Source organism: Haplochromis burtoni, unplaced genomic scaffold, assembly GCF_018398535.1.
Source record: "Haplochromis burtoni strain Fernald_Lab_line unplaced genomic scaffold, NCSU_Asbu1 Contig_42, whole genome shotgun sequence".
Lineage (NCBI taxonomy): Eukaryota > Metazoa > Chordata > Actinopteri > Cichliformes > Cichlidae > Haplochromis > Haplochromis burtoni.
In genome coordinates, this window is record NW_024582403.1 from 812,703 (window position 1) to 831,481 (window position 18,779).

General features: G+C 42.0%; 1 protein-coding gene across 2 annotated transcripts in view; it reads right to left on the reverse strand.

Moving 5' to 3' along the window:
• Positions 1-18,779, reverse strand: part of tle5 (TLE family member 5, transcriptional modulator) — a 53,813-nt gene that overhangs the window by 22,786 nt on the left and 12,248 nt on the right. For both annotated transcript variants that reach the window (XM_005920814.3, XM_005920813.3), the window contains exon 2: positions 6,498-6,586. In XM_005920814.3, coding sequence (XP_005920876.1) covers positions 6,498-6,586 — 89 coding nt within the window. The remainder of the gene's footprint in view (positions 1-6,497; positions 6,587-18,779) is intronic.

Below are 18,779 nucleotides of genomic sequence, written 5' to 3' on the forward strand. Positions count from 1 at the left end.
GGCAGCGAAGCAAAAAGTCTAAATATAGTGTTGACGCGTTCTCTGCGACCCTTTCCCTGCGACAGCCATTAGCTGTAATCATGTCAGCGTTGATGTCACGCGAGGCGACAGGACAAAGGAGGATGCATCAACAAGTCAGCCTGATTGTCAAATAAAAACGACAGAGGTGGAAAAAAAAGAGCCCCTCTGTGATTTTGATTGAAGCAGCCTTTTATAGCGTGTCAGTCACAGGCGGAATCATCCGATGTGAAGCGTGGGTAAGACTCATCAAAATATGCAGACACACATGCTAGATAGGTTCAGATTTAGGATAAGTCTGTAACCTGTTTGATGGTGTGTGTGTATATTTATGCAGGGTTGTTCTTCGCAGCTGTCTGCAGGAATGACAGCTCGATTATAGCGAGCGATGGCTCAGTCTTTGCCGCTGTTAGTCTTAACTGGCAGACTGAACACCGTGTTACACACAGGCAATAATGTAAGCTTACTCATACACACAGAATTGTGCTGCTTTTTCTATACTTACTGTAGCTACTGCAGTGTAGACTGCAGCTAGAGCCTCCACCCTTGCCCTGTCTTTAAATACAAAAACCACAATATAATGAAAAAGTATTCAAGACTGGTTTGTGATAGGATGCCACCACAAATCCAGTCAAGAAATTTCCATGGTACTAAATATTCTACAGTCAGCCGTTACTGGTATTATAACAAAGTGAGTGCGACTGGGAATGACAGCAACTCAGACATGAAGTGGAAGGTCCATGTAAAGTTACAGAGCGGGGTCAGCAGATGCTGTGGCACAGCACAGTGCACGCCAACTTTCTGGAGAGTCAATCGCTACAGACCTCTAAACTTTACGCGGCCTTCAGATTAGCTCAAGAACAGTTCGCAGGGAGCTTCATGGAACGGATTTCCACAGCAGCTGAGGGAATTATGGAAGGGGTTGTATTTCAGGAGGTGGGCTCAACCCCTTAATTAATAAAAGGAACTCTTAATGCTTCAGCATCCCAAGACATTTTGGACAATTTCATGCTTCCAACTTCGTGGGAACAGTTTGGGGATGCCCCTTTATTGTTCCAACGTGGCTGCACACCAGCGCACAAGGCAAGATCCATGAAGACATGGTTGAGCGAGTTTGGCTTGGAAGAACTTGACTGATCTTCACAGAGTACTGACCGAAACCTGATTTGGATGATTTAGAGCAGAGACTGTGAGCCAGGCCTTCTCGCCCAACATCAGTGTCTGACCTCATAAATGCGTTACTGGAAGAATGGTTAAAAAAAAGAAAAGAAATTCCCATAAACGCAATTCTAAACCTTGTGGAAAGCCTTCCCAGAAGAGCAGAAGCTATTATAGTTCCAAAGGGTGGGCTGACATCATATTAAATCCTATGGATTAAAAAACGGGATGTCACTGAAGTTCATATGCGTGAAAGCAGAAAAGTGAATACTTTTGGCAATAGAAAAAGCAAGTTTTCACAGTACTATGCAGGCCTGTGAACTCCTTACTGCTTCTATAGGAAGTAGGAGGTTAAGTAGCAGCCAGGTGCTCCTAATCAAAATAAATTTATTAACTCATCAACCAAGAGCTACATCTCAGTCTCCAGAGTCCTCAGATTGAATTTCATGACTGCACAATTGTAAAAAGACTAAACAAATAAGGCTTGATGACAAGGCAAGGAAAGCCACAAAACTCAGTGGATGAAACAGGTGCTGAGAAGCTTTCTCAATGGTTGGAATAGTTTATAATTTGTTTATAGCTGGAAAAAAAGTAAATTCTATGGAATTCACCCAAAGGCCAGCACTCCAAGGATCTTCCAGAAAAAAAAAAAACAGAAGAGGGAACAAAGATTCATGTCTATACCACTATCCAGGACGTGTGGAGCAGTCATGAATAGTAAGATGCCCTCCTAGAGTGAACTGCAAGGATTGCTGCTAAGCAGTGAGAGTGCCTCAGGCAGCAGAAGACAGAGGTGTTAAGGAAAGGCGAAGAAGACCAATGCTGATCCATCCAAGGTACCATTGGCAGACAGAAGAAAAAATGTGCACCAAAAAAAACATCCTACCAGTAGGTACAATTTACAAAAGGCCAGGGTGAAGAAAAACAAACACATTGTTCAGATAAAAGCAGCACTGGAAGAGGCCCCTTCAGTCTAGTTCATTAAGCACAACCACAATTGCGGGAAAAAAACTGCTGACTTGACTCTTATCCAGATGACAATCGTGAATCCCACAGCCACAGAAGGTCATTACTGAAAAGTGGATTTAAGCATGTTAATGGAGAGCTGACTAGAACGGAAAAGCATAGCAGAAAAAGAAACAAGGACGGCTGCAACCTTGAGTGGACTGTCAAGGAAAGTTGATTCAAGAACTTGTAAGAGTTTCACAAGGAGTACCTGAGGCAGGTGTCATTGCATCATCAGCCACCACCGACAGAAATGTTCAGGAAAGGAACTACAACTAGTACATTTCTAATATCAAAGTCACTCCTGAACCAGATGCAATGTCGCAAGTTCTTATCTGGGCTAAGGAGAAAAGGAACTGGACAGATACTCAGTGTTTCAAAGTAAATGTATCATTTCATTGGAAATCAGGGTCATAAGGAATAGAAAAAGAGTGCAGAGGCACAGAAAGTAAGGTTGGATTTTGATGTTCAGTGCGATGTTTCCACAGTCTGTGAAAATTTAAGATGCCATGTCATCTGCTGGTGATTGGCTCACTGTGTTTTATCAAGTCCAAAGTCAATATAGCCATCTACTAGGAGATTTCAAAGCACTTGATCCTTCCATGTGTTAGCAAATGTTATGAAGATGCTGCTTTTCTTTTTCAGCAGACCTTAGCAACTGCATCCATGCCAAAACATTTGCTGAACATATTATTAATGGTCAGCAAACATTATTTTGCAGAGGTTTGTGATTGGCTAGCCATGTCCGCTGACCTGAAGAACATTGAAAATCCATTGTCAAGAGGAAAACTAGAAACAATTGATCCAAGAATACAGATGAGCTGAAGGCTACTATCAAAGCTTCTATAAAAGTTTGGCAGTGCCACAAGCTGACCACCTCCACGCCAAGCCGCATTAATGCAATAATTTGCAGTAAAGGACCCCCAAGTACTGAGTGTATAAGTGAAATTGAACATTATTCAACTGGATTTCTCATTTTCATGAGCTATAAGAACATAATCATAAAAACTAAAACGTTAAAAAAGAATATATTAAAGTTTACCTTCTGGAATGAAAATTTTTATTTAGTTTTTTTCGCACAATTGTAACTGATGATGGGATATCTGTGTTTGTAAGTAGATAGAAACATCCTCTTCTGTCTTATCTCAGCTCTCATGATGCTCTCACAGCAGCTGTTCCTAATGTAAACGCTAACAGCCAAACAGTTTACCTTTTCCCCCCCGCTCTGTCTCCTGTGTTTCCTTTTCTGTCTCCCAACCTTTTATATGTGTATTTTCTGTCACTCTGAACTCTGTTAACAACTCTGTAACCCTGTTACTTCCTGCTTTTTTGTTAATAAGTCACCTTGTGTGTCTTGTGTGCTGGTTTGCCTTACTGTGTTAGCATTTTCCCCTCGTCTGCTCTGCCCTCATTAGATTCACCTGAGTCTTCTTTCCCAATTAGTCTTCTCTGTGTATTTATAGATGGTCTCTTCCTCCTTTACTTGTCAGTTTATCTGAGTTGCTTGGCTGTTTTCCTGTCTGGGTTACTGCCTCCGTCTTTCTCCACGTCTGTGTTGTTCTGAAGTTTTAGCTTCTCCTTTTGGCTACTTCTTCGTTCTTCCATTTATTACCTTTAGTTTGACATTTGTCATGCCTGAGGTTTCCTTTTTTTAAAAATTCCAACCAGCCTCCCAGTATCAGCTTTGAGGTCTTCATATCAGTAACATTTTTAATGCCCTTTATTTTTATTATTTATTTGCCATAATATTTAAACTCATGTAATGATTGGTTCTTGCTGCTGAAAACAAGGATGTCATCTTCGTGCATGACAATGTTTCTCAAGAATCCACACGTGTATAAAACAAGTAAACAGTGACCCGCTTTAAAAGAAAATCCACTCTGCAGCAATAACACTCAACATTTATCGTATCAACCATCCAACTCTTTTTATCGATACGAAGAAATTGAGAACAGATGCAGCCAAAATGCAACCAAGCAAAATAAAGATGTGCACTTGTTGGCTGGTCCAAGTTAAGGATATCTGGTTATGACTGCTCACACCTTGGTAAGCAACAGATGTCCAACCTGATAACACTGACATGTGTGAAGGGTTTTTTTTCTTTGGGCTGGTGATTTTAATCCTTAATCCTGTTTTCGTACGAGCAGCCTCCACTCGCCCAAAATGTTCCCCTTCCCACTTACATAAAACCCTTAGCGCCATCCCTGTGTACATGCGTAGGCTGTATGTTGGGTTGTCATGACAACAGGCGTCCCCGCTGCCAGCCTACCTGGGATTGGCTCCGTGCCTCCTCTGATTGGTGCTCAGCAGCCCCCGGGCCTGCGCCACTGTTCTCAAACGACACTTTGATGGAGTTTTATTGCCGATTCTTCCGCCTCTAAATCGCTCCTGCTGTCATCTTTATTTTGATTTATGTATTCCCTGATCTATTTATGCATGTGAACGAGGGGAGGGGAGAAGAGACGGGGGAAGGAGGGTGGGCTGTCGGGTGGGAAGAAGAAGACAGCGACAGCTACAATGCTCGGTACTATACCCGGGGGAACGCCTGCGGTACATTTGCCTTTTAAAGTCTTCAGCAACAGACACACGCAGCTCAGCAGAATACTACAAAGCCTCGTCTATGGCTCCCAAGCCCCCCACCCAATTCTAGCTCCCCTCCTGAGTCAATAGGAACTGTATGCATGTTCTGTATGCTCAGACAAAAAAGGCATTCTTTCAACTGCGCCGTGACTCTCTGAAGGGGGTTAAATGGTGCTGCTCACTGTTGTGGGAATTACAAAAACCAAAGTCGAGCAAAAAGACGCACAGGGCATTACTGCAGCTTTAGAATCCCCTACAAACAAAAGCGATCAGACCAGAGCAAGGATTTTACAGACAATGTGTTACTCTTTCATCTGCCTTTGCCTGTGTCTGTAACCGGCTGAGGCAAGCCTCTGGAAGGTTCTGGGAGTACAGGTACAGAGGAACAAACCAACCTCCTCAGGAAGGAAGACAGGCTTCAAAGACTCCACTCGCACAAAGAGTGGATTTCTTGATGCAGACCCCGTGGCATCCCTCCTCTTTACAACAGCTATCAAACAGATCAGTGAAGGTTGGAATTTGGAAGCACCTCAGACTTCTGGAGCTGTAGCGGTATTTAAGCAGTAAAGGAAGATCAATAGCCGAGGGTAAACGAGATTGATTTAGGTATGAGTCAATAAAGGCTTCCTTAGTGTGCAGTATGGCAATAGAGCTGAGATACTACTGAAACAAAGACACACATCTCCATTTTTTCTTACCACAGAAGGGTTCTCTTCGAGTTCACACTGTGCTTGGCTGCAAACATTCATCTTAAAAGTCTAATGATTTTTATTTAAATTCTTGAAGGTATCCTGCAAACAATGATACCATTTGTTGTTTCTTAAAGTGAAAATACAGACTTAACCCTGGCACTGTTATCATATTTTGTTAATTCTTTGTATTCATCCATCCATCCATTCGCTTCCGCTTATCCTTTTCAGGGTCGCGGGGGGCGCTGGAGCCTATCCCAGCTGTCATGGGGCGAGAGGCGGGGTACACCCTGGACAGGTCGCCAGTCTGTCGCAGGGCTAACACACAGGGACAGACAACCATTCACTCGCACATTCACACCTAGTGGCAATTTGGATTATCCAATTAACCTATCCCCACAAGCTGCATGTCTTTGGACGGTGGGAGGAAGCCGGAGTACCGGAGAGAACCCACGCAAACACGGGGAGAACATGCAAACTCCACACAGAAAGACCCCGGCCTGATGGTGGAATTGAACTCAAGACTCTCTTCTTTGTATTCGATTAAATTTAATTAAGAGGACGTGAACCATCAGCAAACCCTCTGTTTGCTACTTGTTTACAATTCCTATAAAATTAATTATCACTATTATTATCTGAATTTATTTAATATTAAGACAGTAAATGTTCTCTGAATATGCTCACAAATATAAACTACTTCGCTGTCCCTGAGTTTTAGCTAGCTGTAGAGTCAGGCAGTTTCCAAGTGTTACTGTTAGTGACTATTGATGTAAAACAAAGTGTTTAAAAAAAAGAAAAAAGGACATACATTCGCATAAAAAGCCATTCTGACCAAGAAATGGTAGGTTTTTGTTGCCACAACGCAGCTCAGTTTATATGTTTAACATACCGGCTACTGGTGCACAAACACAGTATGTTCAATAAACAGAAATCCTGAAAATACACATGTACAGCCTGGGGATATATTCCTTATTAAAAAGAGCTGCACTTAACAGGCTGTCATATGTACAGCTTTTCAATTTTGTTTGCATGCAGCAGTGTTTTCACCTGTGGTATTGTGCTTGAAGAAACTGGAACTCATCCTTGATCCTGTCACAGGAATCAGAGGTCGTGAATTTCAGCTGCTGCGATGAGGCCTGCAAAAACAGAGAGAAAAACGTTAGAGAAGAGCTACTGAGAACCATGTTGAAAGAGGAAACAAAAAAAGCAGGATAGGTGAGTGAAGGCAAGAGAAGCAAGAGACCAACGTGGAGAAATAATTAAAAACACGAACATGAAATCAAACAGTTTTCAATTTGCCACAGTCCAACGAGCAAAGCATTACGAAGAAATTGGTTGCCAAGCATGTTTCCAAGTGCGACGGGCCAAATGAAAACCCCCGAAACTGTGTGCATGCTCAAAAACAGAAACATCTAAACTTAATGTTCCTGCCAGCTTTTTAAACCCCTGCAAACGAACTGTTCTCTTACACACCCGCACACAAACCTGACCCACACAGAGATATAATTAGCCATAAATAGATTAAAACACACCCCTACTTAACCTTCAATAGACATAACCCAGACTCAGTCTGTCCTTGGTTTGGCACACACTGCTTCTTTACAGTGCTGAAGCAACCTTATGAGTTATTAGCCAGGGCCGTGATGAAAAACAGCCATGCTGTGAGCCATAACATCCTATTGATTGATGATGCATGAGGTACAATAGTAATACAAAGTGGGTAATGATTATCTTAACATTCCTTTTTGTTATTCCAGCATTCACTTTGAGTGACAGTGAGTAAACATTTAGGCCTGCTTCTTGTATAACTAATGATACTTTTATGCAGATACTTTATAAAAGTATCTTTATGGGGAATTTAAATTCCAATGCTGACGTTATGTGTCTCTCTGCCACACTGTAACAGTACTTGCAGTGTTTGGAAATCCCAACAACAGCTGCTTCAAGGCACTTTATATTGTAAGGTAAAGACCCTACAATAAGACAAAAGAGAAAACTCCAGAAATCATATGAAGCCCTACGAGCAAACAGTTTGGCGACATGGGAAAGGAAAAACTCCCTTTTAACAGGAAGAAACCTCCAGCAGAACCAGGCTAAAGGAGTGGCAGCCATCTTCCATGACCGGTTCGGGGTGAGTGGATGAAGACAGGACAAAGATATGCTATGGAAGAGTGCCAGAGATAATAATAGCAAATAATAATTAAATGCAGAGCGGTGTATAAACACATTGCGAGTGAAAAAGGTTACTGAAGGAGAAACACTCCATGCTGGACACTCACTGGACTGCCCCAGGACCCTAGATCTATTGCTGCTGGTTCCTACTCTTGAAAGTAGAGTGGGTGCCTGTCTCCAGAATCCAAACCGAAAGCTGGTTCCACAGAAGAGGGGCCTGAGAGGTGAAGGCTCTGTACAATAACCTCAGTTTTATCTGAAGTTAGAATCAGAAAATTTGAGGTCATCCAGGTCTTTATGTCTTTAAGACATTCTTGCCGTTTAACTACTTGGTGTGTTATCAGGCTTCATGGATAAAGCTGGGTGTTATCAGCATAGCAGTGAAAATGTATGCTATGCCTTCTGATGATACTGCCTAAGGGAAGCATGTATAATGTAAACAGAATTTGTCCTAACATGGAACCCTGTGGAACTCCATAATTAACCGTAGTGTGTGAAGAGGACTCTCCATTTACATGAACAAATTGGAGTCTGTTAGATAGACATGATATAAACCACTGTAGCACAGTACTCTAGCGTGCTCTAATCGCTGTAATAAAATGTGATGATCAACAGTACTGAAAGCTGTACTGAGATCTAGCAGGACAAGCACATAGACGAGTCCGCTGTCAGAGGCAGTAAGAAGATCATTCGTAACCTTCACTAAAAGGTGTTTCAGCCAAGACAGCAAGTACTGTTATGAATAACTACAGAGACTATGTTGTAACTTACCCACATGCTAACAAAACAGGTATGACATAGTAGGGCACAGACACAGGATTTCTGAGAATTTCCCCTGTGCTGTCTTGGAAAGAGGATATTGGAAGCGGATACTTTGAGTGCTGTGGGCAGGGTTTCCATGGGGCAGGCTTGCTCCGACGTGTACTTTGGATGCTCAGTGATGTTGGGATCTGTGCCTTTAACTCTCCTCAAGTCATTCCTGAGGATTCTGGCTGGAAGCGCTGTCTTGTGGGTGCTTCCTTGGTTTCCAAAAAGTTTAAGATGGGTGGTATGTTTCAAGGTAAAAATCACATTAAATTCCACTACTCAGGGTTTCCCTTCAGATGACTTCATTTGAATTTGCTTCAGTCGCTGTTTTTTTATGTTGTAGCCAAAGTCATGTTAAATTAGCATACATAAAATAACACAATGACACTGTCTGTTTGGAGCTAATTTGGAGAATCACCTGACAAGGTTGTTTTTTCACCACATTAATACAAAAAAATAACAGATTTGGTTATGGTGACGAGGACCATTATTTGTGTTTCACTGTTGTCTTTTTTAAGATTCATTTCTGGCATTCTGCCTTTATTGATAGGAAAGCACCGAAAGCAGACAGGAAAGCAGGGAGGGGGGAATGACACACAGGAAATGGTCTGAGGCAGATTCAAACCCAAGCTCCTGCAGCAGCCTTCAGCATAAGCAGTGTCAGCTCATCTCTGAGATATTTTGGCGCCACTGATGCCTTTAAAAAGAATCTTAAAAGTTCATTTCTTGGGAGGCAAAGGTTACATGGGTTGATTATCTGTTTCACTGGTAAAAGACGATTAAAGACAGTAAGGCTACCTATTTAAAAGTTTGTGTTACTTTAAAGTGGTTTAACTCAAAGCCATGTTTTAATGCCCAGAGTGGCCACAATTAACCTGCCACACTGAAAAAAGAAAACAAAAAACAGAGCGTTTTAGATATACTGTGATTCAAATGACAACCATGTCATGTCAAAGACACATTGGGCTTTTTAGCAAACAACATCTTTTGCCTAGCCTGGATGTTGCCATTAGCCCTTATTGTAATTCTCTCCACACTACATTCCCCGGGCAGCAGTGGATGCACTGGTTGTGTGTTGGAGCACAGAGAGCATCAAACCCAAATAGGGACAAAATCTCATTATTTCTCAGCAGGCTGTATAATGGGTCATGTGGGGGGGGAGAAAAAAAAAGAAAAAAAGAGACATTTTCCACACTGCGATCGAGCAGGTACAAAAAACCATCAGAATTCTGATTGCAGCACTTACAGGAAGCTAGCCCGACATTGTTAGGAATGACCTGTCGCTTTGTACCCTGCTCACCACGACATGCCGCTCAGTCTCATTTTTAACTGCAAATAGCCTCCTCTGCATTCATAGAACAATAGACTGAGACTATACGAAGCAACAAGATAGATCTGCTCTTACAACCTGAAGCTATTTGATTCACATGATAAAGTTTTTTTGTTTCTCTTTTTTTGTTAATGGCTCAGTAGCGAGTACTCTACCATGGTTTTAAGTAGGGAAGGCATTCTTTCAGGGTAACAACATTTGGTATCCTGTACATGCATGAAATGCGTTTCGTACTATGGCCGCAAAACATTTGGAAATTCAGAAGCGCTAAGGTCGGAAGAGGCACAGGCACTTAAGACTTTTATTTAGAAAAACATAAAACGTGCAGTCCTGTAAAACTCTGACAGTGACCTCGGCCATTACACATCCAAATGGTAGGAGAAGCCCTGACATTATAATTCTGCCTACAGACACAAAAACCCCCAATCCCAAACAAACCAGTCTGCTGCTTGGAGACAGAGGCTTCGACTGTAAAGAAGAATAACCTTTTCCATTATCTCTCTAGCCAGTACGGCATGGACCAAGCTCAGCAAACAACAGCTCAGCTATATGGGCCTGTGCCACACAGAGCCTGTGTCAACACAAGGCACTTGGCTAGAGGCAGCCGTGAAGCTCACACTGCACTGTGTCCATGCTTGTGTGTCTATGTACAGGTTGCCCCCTGTGCCAGAGGGCAGAGCTGTTGCTCAAGATCCGATTTCCTCAATGTGAACTGTAATATGCAAGCGTTTAACATGCCAAAGAGTCAGCTGCCCCAGGTAGCTGAAGAAGAGAAAAGAAGTGGAGGCAGAAGGAGGAAAAATAAGAAACAGAAAAAGCAAGAAAAGGAGCAAGAACTTTCTAAGGCTACGTCCACACTAATGCGTTTTCAAACGAAAACGCGTCGTTTTCTCTCCGTTTTGGCCTCCCGTTCACACTGAGACGACGTTTTCCTCAAGGAAAAAAATGCAGCGTTTTGGAAACGCTCTCAAAAACGCATTCATTTCAAAATGGAGCTGCCCCGTCGCAGTGTGGACGCTCGAAAACGCAGACTTTCTAAAACAATGCCGCATTTTAGTCATGTGACCAATTAAACAAAGCTAGTGGAGTGCATTATACAGCAGTTGTTATGATTGCTCTCAATTTTGACAGCCCTAAAAAAAAAAAAAAAAAAGATTAATATCAGTTTGTACATGCTCCAGATAGCTTTTCTTCAAATCCTTTAATTCTCACTCGCTTTCGCGCATGCGCAGGACTGGAACGTAAGCGTTTTCGGTCGTTTCAATGTGGACGCACGCCTCTGTGAAAACGACTTCAAATCTATCCGGGCTAATGTGGATGTAGCCTAAAAAAAACACACCATAAAACCAAACACCAAGACTCACAAGGGCCAGATTAGGGCTTTTATGGCAATAACACCTTTTCTGCCTCACCTTCCCATCACTATCTTGTGAAACAGGTGAGAAATGTTGGATGCAACAGCAAAAGATTCACATTCTATAACAGCCTACCAGCATGAAATAAAAAAAACAAAATCAGCTTTTGGCTGCCATAGTTATAACATGTCAATTAATAAACTAAACTGGATAAGAAACAGCGATGATAGATCTGTGTGACCCATCAGGCAAGATAATGAAAATGTCACATTAAAAAGTCATTTTTAGTTTAGTACATCACACACAGCACACTGAAGTCGCTGAGGACAAGTGGCTCAGTTTCACCAAAAATGACAAACAAACAGTGTCTGACAAATATTGCTCCTCCACATTTACAGCAGCCACAGCCTGAATGACAACATCTGCAGCCTGCACGAACCTGACGCTTACTAACTTATCAACTTTGACTCCAAATCGCTGATGACATTTTCACATCTGATTGATAACTCTGCTTCTTGAGTAATTATTCTACACTCTCTACTTTCAGCTTGATATTTTACATTTTATTTCATTTATTTGTGCAGCAATGGCAACACTGTCATTTACCCCAGTGCATCATATGACCCTAAGGGAAAGAGATTTGACTATATTACTTGCAGCGCTGGGTGTAAATATTGTAATCACATTACCTTTTTCAGTAATGCATTTCTCTACTAAATTCAGTAATTAATTTTCAGTTACAATTATTAGTAAATTTAGTTACTAATTAGTTAAATGCATTGCAAAGTCTCTTCAGTTTCTCCAGAAATGTAAAAAAAAAAAAAAAACCCCTCAATCAGCTTATTTCAGTTCATGTGCCTGCAGGAGGAAAAAGGTGGCGTGATCTAAAGCCTTTAAGGCGGGGAGATATAGACTTTACTTTTATTTGTATTGCATAAAAGGACATGGTGATGGTGAAATGCAAACTGTGTCGTATGTAGGAAGGTAGATAGACTTAGTGGTTGGCAGCTGTCAACAAGTGGCTGCATAAGCCAATATAGCTTTAAAAGAAAAAAAATGCTTCACAGTTTTAAATATATTTTAAAACTCTACAGCAAAATCAAACCCTTTTTCTGATAAGACATCCAGCAAAGTGCAAGAGCTATGAGCACAGTTCTCACAGTGCTAGTGAGAGATTTTTACCACTCTACAACCAGAGTATGTAGGGCTATCCGAGCGCCATGAAACATACACTGTTAACAATGTTTATTATCTCTTTCTCTGTCAGTGACTAAAACAAGGTGCTCTATGGGGACCTGAGAGCACACAACAGATGGATGCCCATAATGTTAATGAAATACTGCCGTAATATTGTGACACATGCCATCTGCGGTGACAAAAAAAAAGGTGCTTGCATGCTGCGTGAGTGGATGTGTTTGTCCAAGAGAGAGCTGGGCTAATGCGTGTGTGTGTGCGTGCGTATCATTTTGTTTGTGTTGCAGGGGGATAGCCTAGACAGCGTAAATGGTTGAGAGGATGTGTGTGTGCACATCTGTGTGTGGGGTGTGATAAGCCTCTATATATGGTGCTTGGCTGCCAGAGGAACAAATATTCACTGCCATGAATCATACACAAGGATAAAACAGCCCACACACACACAAATTTGCATAATACACACACACACACACACACACACACACACACACGCACACACACATGTGCGCACAGCACCTAAATGTAGGACAATCTCTAATTTGATTCTGCCCTGCTCCTTTGAGACGTAATTAAAGCATTAAAAAGCTTTGTGCGCTGGTGAGGCAATTGAGACAGTCTTCAGCGAATAAATGGGATTCATCGTTTCAGGAAATTGCTGCCCCACCTCCATCCCCCACCCACCAACCCTAAGCACACTCATCGCCCACCCCCGCCCCTCCCCACGCACCCACCCTTCCTGGCCTCATCATCTGGTCCAATCCATGTGAAGTCTACTGTGAACCATAATGTCTATTTTAAATAAGAATCAGGCAAAGGCCGTTTCTGCTCCACGGATCAGTCGACAAAAGCGATGGCAAAGGATGGAGATTACAGAGGGCACTCAGCTTTACGCACACACACATAGATCACACTACAGTGATTAGACACACCAACAATACAAGAATACAGTGGAGCATTTAGACACACAAACAGAGCGGAGACAGCAGCATGTATCCACACACACACAGTGACGCACACACGCACACAAACACACACACATACAATAACAGCAGGATACATTGGAAAACATCCTCCTCAGTATAAATCCTGCCTGAGGGTAGCAGCAGTGTGGGGATTGTATTTCCTGGAGCACTGCCTAACTGTTTACATCTCAGCCGGAGTGTGTGTGTGTGTGTGTGTGTGTGTGTGTGTGTGTGTGTGTGTGTGCGTGTGTGCTGGGGGCAGGGATGAAACCTTGGCATTGTAATCACTCACTAATGACTGGATGTTATCTCACTCCCACTTTTAAATGAATGCAGAAGATCCACACTGACAAACAGTTGGCCTATTTTTCAATGCCAGGATGTGTTTGCTCCATAGCAACAGTCTCAAGGATGCCATTTGAGCCATCCGGCTTTTCTGTCCATCACAGATTCCCACTGCCCATCTGAGTGTGGAGTATAGGCATATTATTATTCTTCAGGCGTGACGTTTTTTTCTACGTGACTGAAAAGAACAAGTGTTTCCATCTGATTTTTTTTTCCTGCTGAAAGCAAAAAATAAAGAGTATTCTTTTTTTTAGCTGAGTCTGATGGTGAGATTATACATTTTATGGGTAATTTACTGCTGGCAGTATGCATGTGGGCGATGCCCCAGTTCAACTTACTTTCACACCAAGTACAAGTGCTTACATTTAGACATATCTTAATACCAAGGACTCAATAATAATGCAGATTTTCAACCATAAAAGTGAGAAGCACCCTAAAAATCCAGTGATAATGTACACCAAATACTCGTCATGAATCTGAATCTGTAGGCTCTGTATGATTCTGAAACCAGCACATATACCCTGCCATGTATTTTACTGACTTTATGCAACAGGAATAAGTAAAGACAAATAGATAATACACAGGAAATACAACAATAAAACTCAGTGCTTTTTTTTTTAAATACAAACACTTCATGACTATAAAACTGATATGCACCACCTGTGTACTACTCTCACACCTGCTACAGCCACGTTCACTGACTGCAGTAGAAATGCGGTGTTGGTGCATCCATTCTGTGCGCTGTCATGATTTAAAATCAATGGGAGATTTCCTCAAGAGCAAAGATGGTGACATAAGTATAACTTCCAGCTGGAAGAGTGTGTGGAGTCAAAGTCTGTAAATTTTCTGGCAGCTTTTATTAAATTTGATGATTTTATACAAGCAGTTTTTATGCACTAGTATTCACAGAAATTTAACTCAATTTAGATAGCATGTCAAACCTGTGTGTACAGCTGCTTTATAATGCTACAGTCACACCAGAGAAAGCAGCAGTCGGAGACCGCAGAACAACAAAAGTATTGCAACGGTGTGAAAAAATAATTTGCAAACGCACCGTCTTTGAAATAGCCGTTTCAAAGATGGAGTCAGTCTATGATTTAATGGGGAGAAGTTGGCAGTTAAGTGCAATCTGTTTGTGATTTAAAAAAAATCTGCAAACCTGTGGCTTTCAACAGAGAAATTCACATTAACTACTTGCATTCGGAGTCCAGCCAGTAATGTACGGTAGAGCAGGGAGATATGACCAAAAATATTTATCATGATATACATTTGAAAATTTGCGATAACGATATAACTGATGATATAATTGACACTAGACAAAATACTTTACAACTACTCAACTTTATTAGTGCAAAGAAAATCATCAATGTATTTTCACTTAAACAAGCAGCTGTTTTTTATGCATTAAAGTTATATAAAAAAAAAAAAAAAATAACAGTGCAAATGCAAATTTCTTGCTGACAGTTTAACCAAAAGGCATTTCCAGTGGAAACTGGCCGACATATCCTCAGCATAACCATGTATAATATCCACAAAACTTAAAAAGAGCTTATACACACACAATACGGTAATATTATGTTGAAGCACAGTGAGGCGCCTGACTACGATAGCCGTAATGCTCCAACAATCCATCAAGTGGTGCGGGTTCGTAGCAAAGTCGCACTGAAACATTTGACAGATTTTCGAGGGCCGCCATTTCGAGGTCAGTAAACACAACCAGAATTCATACAGAAGGCACACAGGATTATAAGGGGCACTGTCGATTTTCAGAAAAATCAAAGGATTGATTTTAAGTGTGCCATATTCAAAAAACACGGTAATAACGACGGCCCGCTAGCATGCTCTACCAAAAATAGTGCTTTGTTGTGTATCTGACGGACGAAAGCCAAACCAGTTCCACACCACTGAAGTTGCAGCATTTTTACAAACCAGTTCTGGTTCATCTGTTTCATTTAACGATCCACTTTCGCTCTTCTTATTCTGCGTCGCCGCCATGTCCGTATGTAAGCAAAGGCACTGTGCATGCGCGTTTTACCCATATTCTATCGCGATATTTCATTTTCTTATCGTTGCCCAACATTACACCAGTATTACCGTGAACGGTATGATATAGCCCAGCCCTAATGCACAGAACTGAAACGGAAAGTAAGAAAATCCTCCACTTTTAGTGATGAAGTTGCTGCAGTATGGCGATTTAACTGCAAAAAACCTTGCTTTTACATAGGAATATAACAGGCTGACAGCCACCTGACCTTATGGCAAAGGCACACATCGCAGATGAGTTTCACTCATCGACTCAGACTGATTCCAACATGTGCTGTAACCAATGTCTGTCTGCATTTATAAATATACACGCAACCCATCGCCCATTTGTCTGAGCACGACTGCAGTCATTCCACTTTCAGCATCATCCCGTCTCTTTGTACTGGTGAAACGAACGCATGGTGTGTGCGTTTATTTGGGCAAACGTTTCAGCAAAAATCCATCCTGACATGATTCACAGAGCCTTTGAGGGCTTAAGCTTTTTGCTAATACACGAGCAGCAAACAAGATCACATCCTCCATCTAAGAATAGCTCCAACCAAACAATTCCATCTAAATATCCTGGATTAGTGTTTGGACTAAAGCATATGAGCCCAGTGATCTGAGAGAGGGACAGGGCTAACTGGCCCACATCCAAGCTCACCCCCAGCCAACTCTGTCTGGGCCAAAAGGAAGCCTCGCTATGTTAGCGGCTAAGTGTGTGTATGTGTATCAAAGAGGAGAGGCTGAGGAATAGGATTGTGTCTTCAGCCGCTCTGGACAGGGGCTTTAGAGCACGGGGAGAGCCTAATCCTGTTTCGGCCAGGAATTTGATTTTGATTATTATCTCTCACAAACCAAGCAGAGGCTTACCCCCATTTCTGCAGCATTATCCCCACAACACACAAGCACACATACACACACACCTCCCTCTTGCAGCCCAACAGATTTGACCTCGTTAAGACGCTTTAAAGGGGATTATTCTACTTTTATCACTTCGAGAGAAGTGCCCTTGCAAACATAGGCTTGGCATGTCTTACCTTCCCTCCCCATTCTGAACTATCTTGACCCCCCCTGGCAAGGCCAGCCAAGTACACAGTACAAACACATACAAACACGACAGTTATAGCACACTGCCCTGCAAACACAGATGCACCTGTGTACAAAAATATAGTACACTATACCCACACGCACGCAGGCTTGTACACAATAAGACCTAACATAAGGTGGGGGAGGCATAGTGTAACACACACACACACACCACAGGAAAAGAGTGCAGAGATTGCAAAGCCAAGGGAAATGGGCAATTTGTCAAAAGTGGGGAAAGTGGTGAGGCCGACAGTACTGTGGGTTTGGAAACCATGGCTGAGATTAAAGCCAGACTCGCAGAAGGGGGGCTTTAAGATTACACCCAGTACGGCTGTGTAGATGATTGATGCCTGCTTGTAAAAACCAAGGTTATTACTTACAACAGCCAAAGAAGGAGAAAAAAAACAGGAACGAAGAAGGGAAGATTAGATAAGTTTGCAACAAGTTAACAATGAAAGGAGAAAGCTGGAGCTCTGACATTTGGGCAACACCGGGGGAACTCCAAAGTTCTTTGGCACATATTGTTTTCTATCAGAGTATTGTAATTTCAAGTGTATGCTGATGAGCTCTATTTGATTTCATGTTTACGCCAACAGCATGCAAATTAGTTTTTTATAGTAATGGGACCAGGACAGACTGAACAAGGGAGGTTCTCATTGCCCTGCTCTTGAATGAAAAGGCTGTTGGTGGGGATGTGGTAGCATATTGTTTCAGTCATGGCCTTACCGCTGTTAGGCACACAAACAGAACAGCTAATTCTCCTTTGCGCATTGGCAGATCTGCGGGCTGTGGCCAGGCAGGGGCAATCAAGCCGCCTCCCGTCGAGCCGCTTTGTTCCAGCCCATCGCACCGTTCTGCTCTGGGGAAGGTTTACCCCACCCACCGCCACCCTCCTTTCTTCCCACCTCCCACACTCTCCTCCTAGGAAGCAACTGCTGAATACTGATGCAGTTCCTCACTACATCCCCCCAACATTAACTCCCACACGAGAAAACCACACACGCACTTTAAGAGGAACTTGCGAACATGCATGCAAAGACACACACGCACAAAGTCATTACCACATTTTTTTGTGTGGAAACGCACGCACGCACGCACACACAATTTGTACACATGCTAAAAGAGAAGAATGTATACAGACAATAAAAGGACATCCCACGTCAACAAAGCCGTCTATTACTTGTGAATTTGTAACCTTGACATGCAGGCCTCATCCGTGAAGGCAATGCAGCAGAAATACACGCATGCACACTCAGAAACACACACATCAGTGTCTCCCGCAGATTTGAGCGAAACCAACAACAGGACATCTGTTTTTGTTTATGGTCACATTCTTTCTGGTAAATTTGCTGTGGTACTTTGTGTAAAGCAAAGCAGCCCGAGCTGACAAAGTGATGCACCGACAACTCAACTGGCAAGTCTCATGCTTCTGCGGATCCTTTAGTTTCTGTATTATAATCATACAGAACCAGAATGTCAATGACGCAGTCCCTCATCTGGCTTGTGATCCATCACAATTCATAGGTTACTGCAATGTGTGAAATACATAAAGAAAGTTTTGTTTTCATTGGTTACCTGTACTGGACTGAGTGACAGTAAGAAAAGACACCGAGAAGCTAAATAGGCTCACAAAATCTGACCAGTACTCCTGTAAAATGGAAAAGTGATCGAAAAAAGACAAATATGACCTTGAGCACATTTTGGATAAAGACATTTATCATCATTTTGTGATCAGTGTGTTCAAGTTTCAAGGAGGAATACTGAATCTTGTGAATTGGAGTCAGATAGATGGACAAATAGACAGATAAGAGATGGATAATTGACTCCTCGCCACTAAAGAAGTTTAGGGGAGGAGCTAAAATGAAAATAATTATTATGAAATATATTTTCATTTTAAAATTACAATTATTTTATTTTTTAATGACAGTAACTGTAACACATACAGCACATAACAAGCATTTACGAGCTCTCTCATAAAGGTTTAGCCTTGCTTGTAACTTAAAAATACGCCATTAGTTGTTTATTTCTTTCCTCAGAATCGGTGGATAATCAT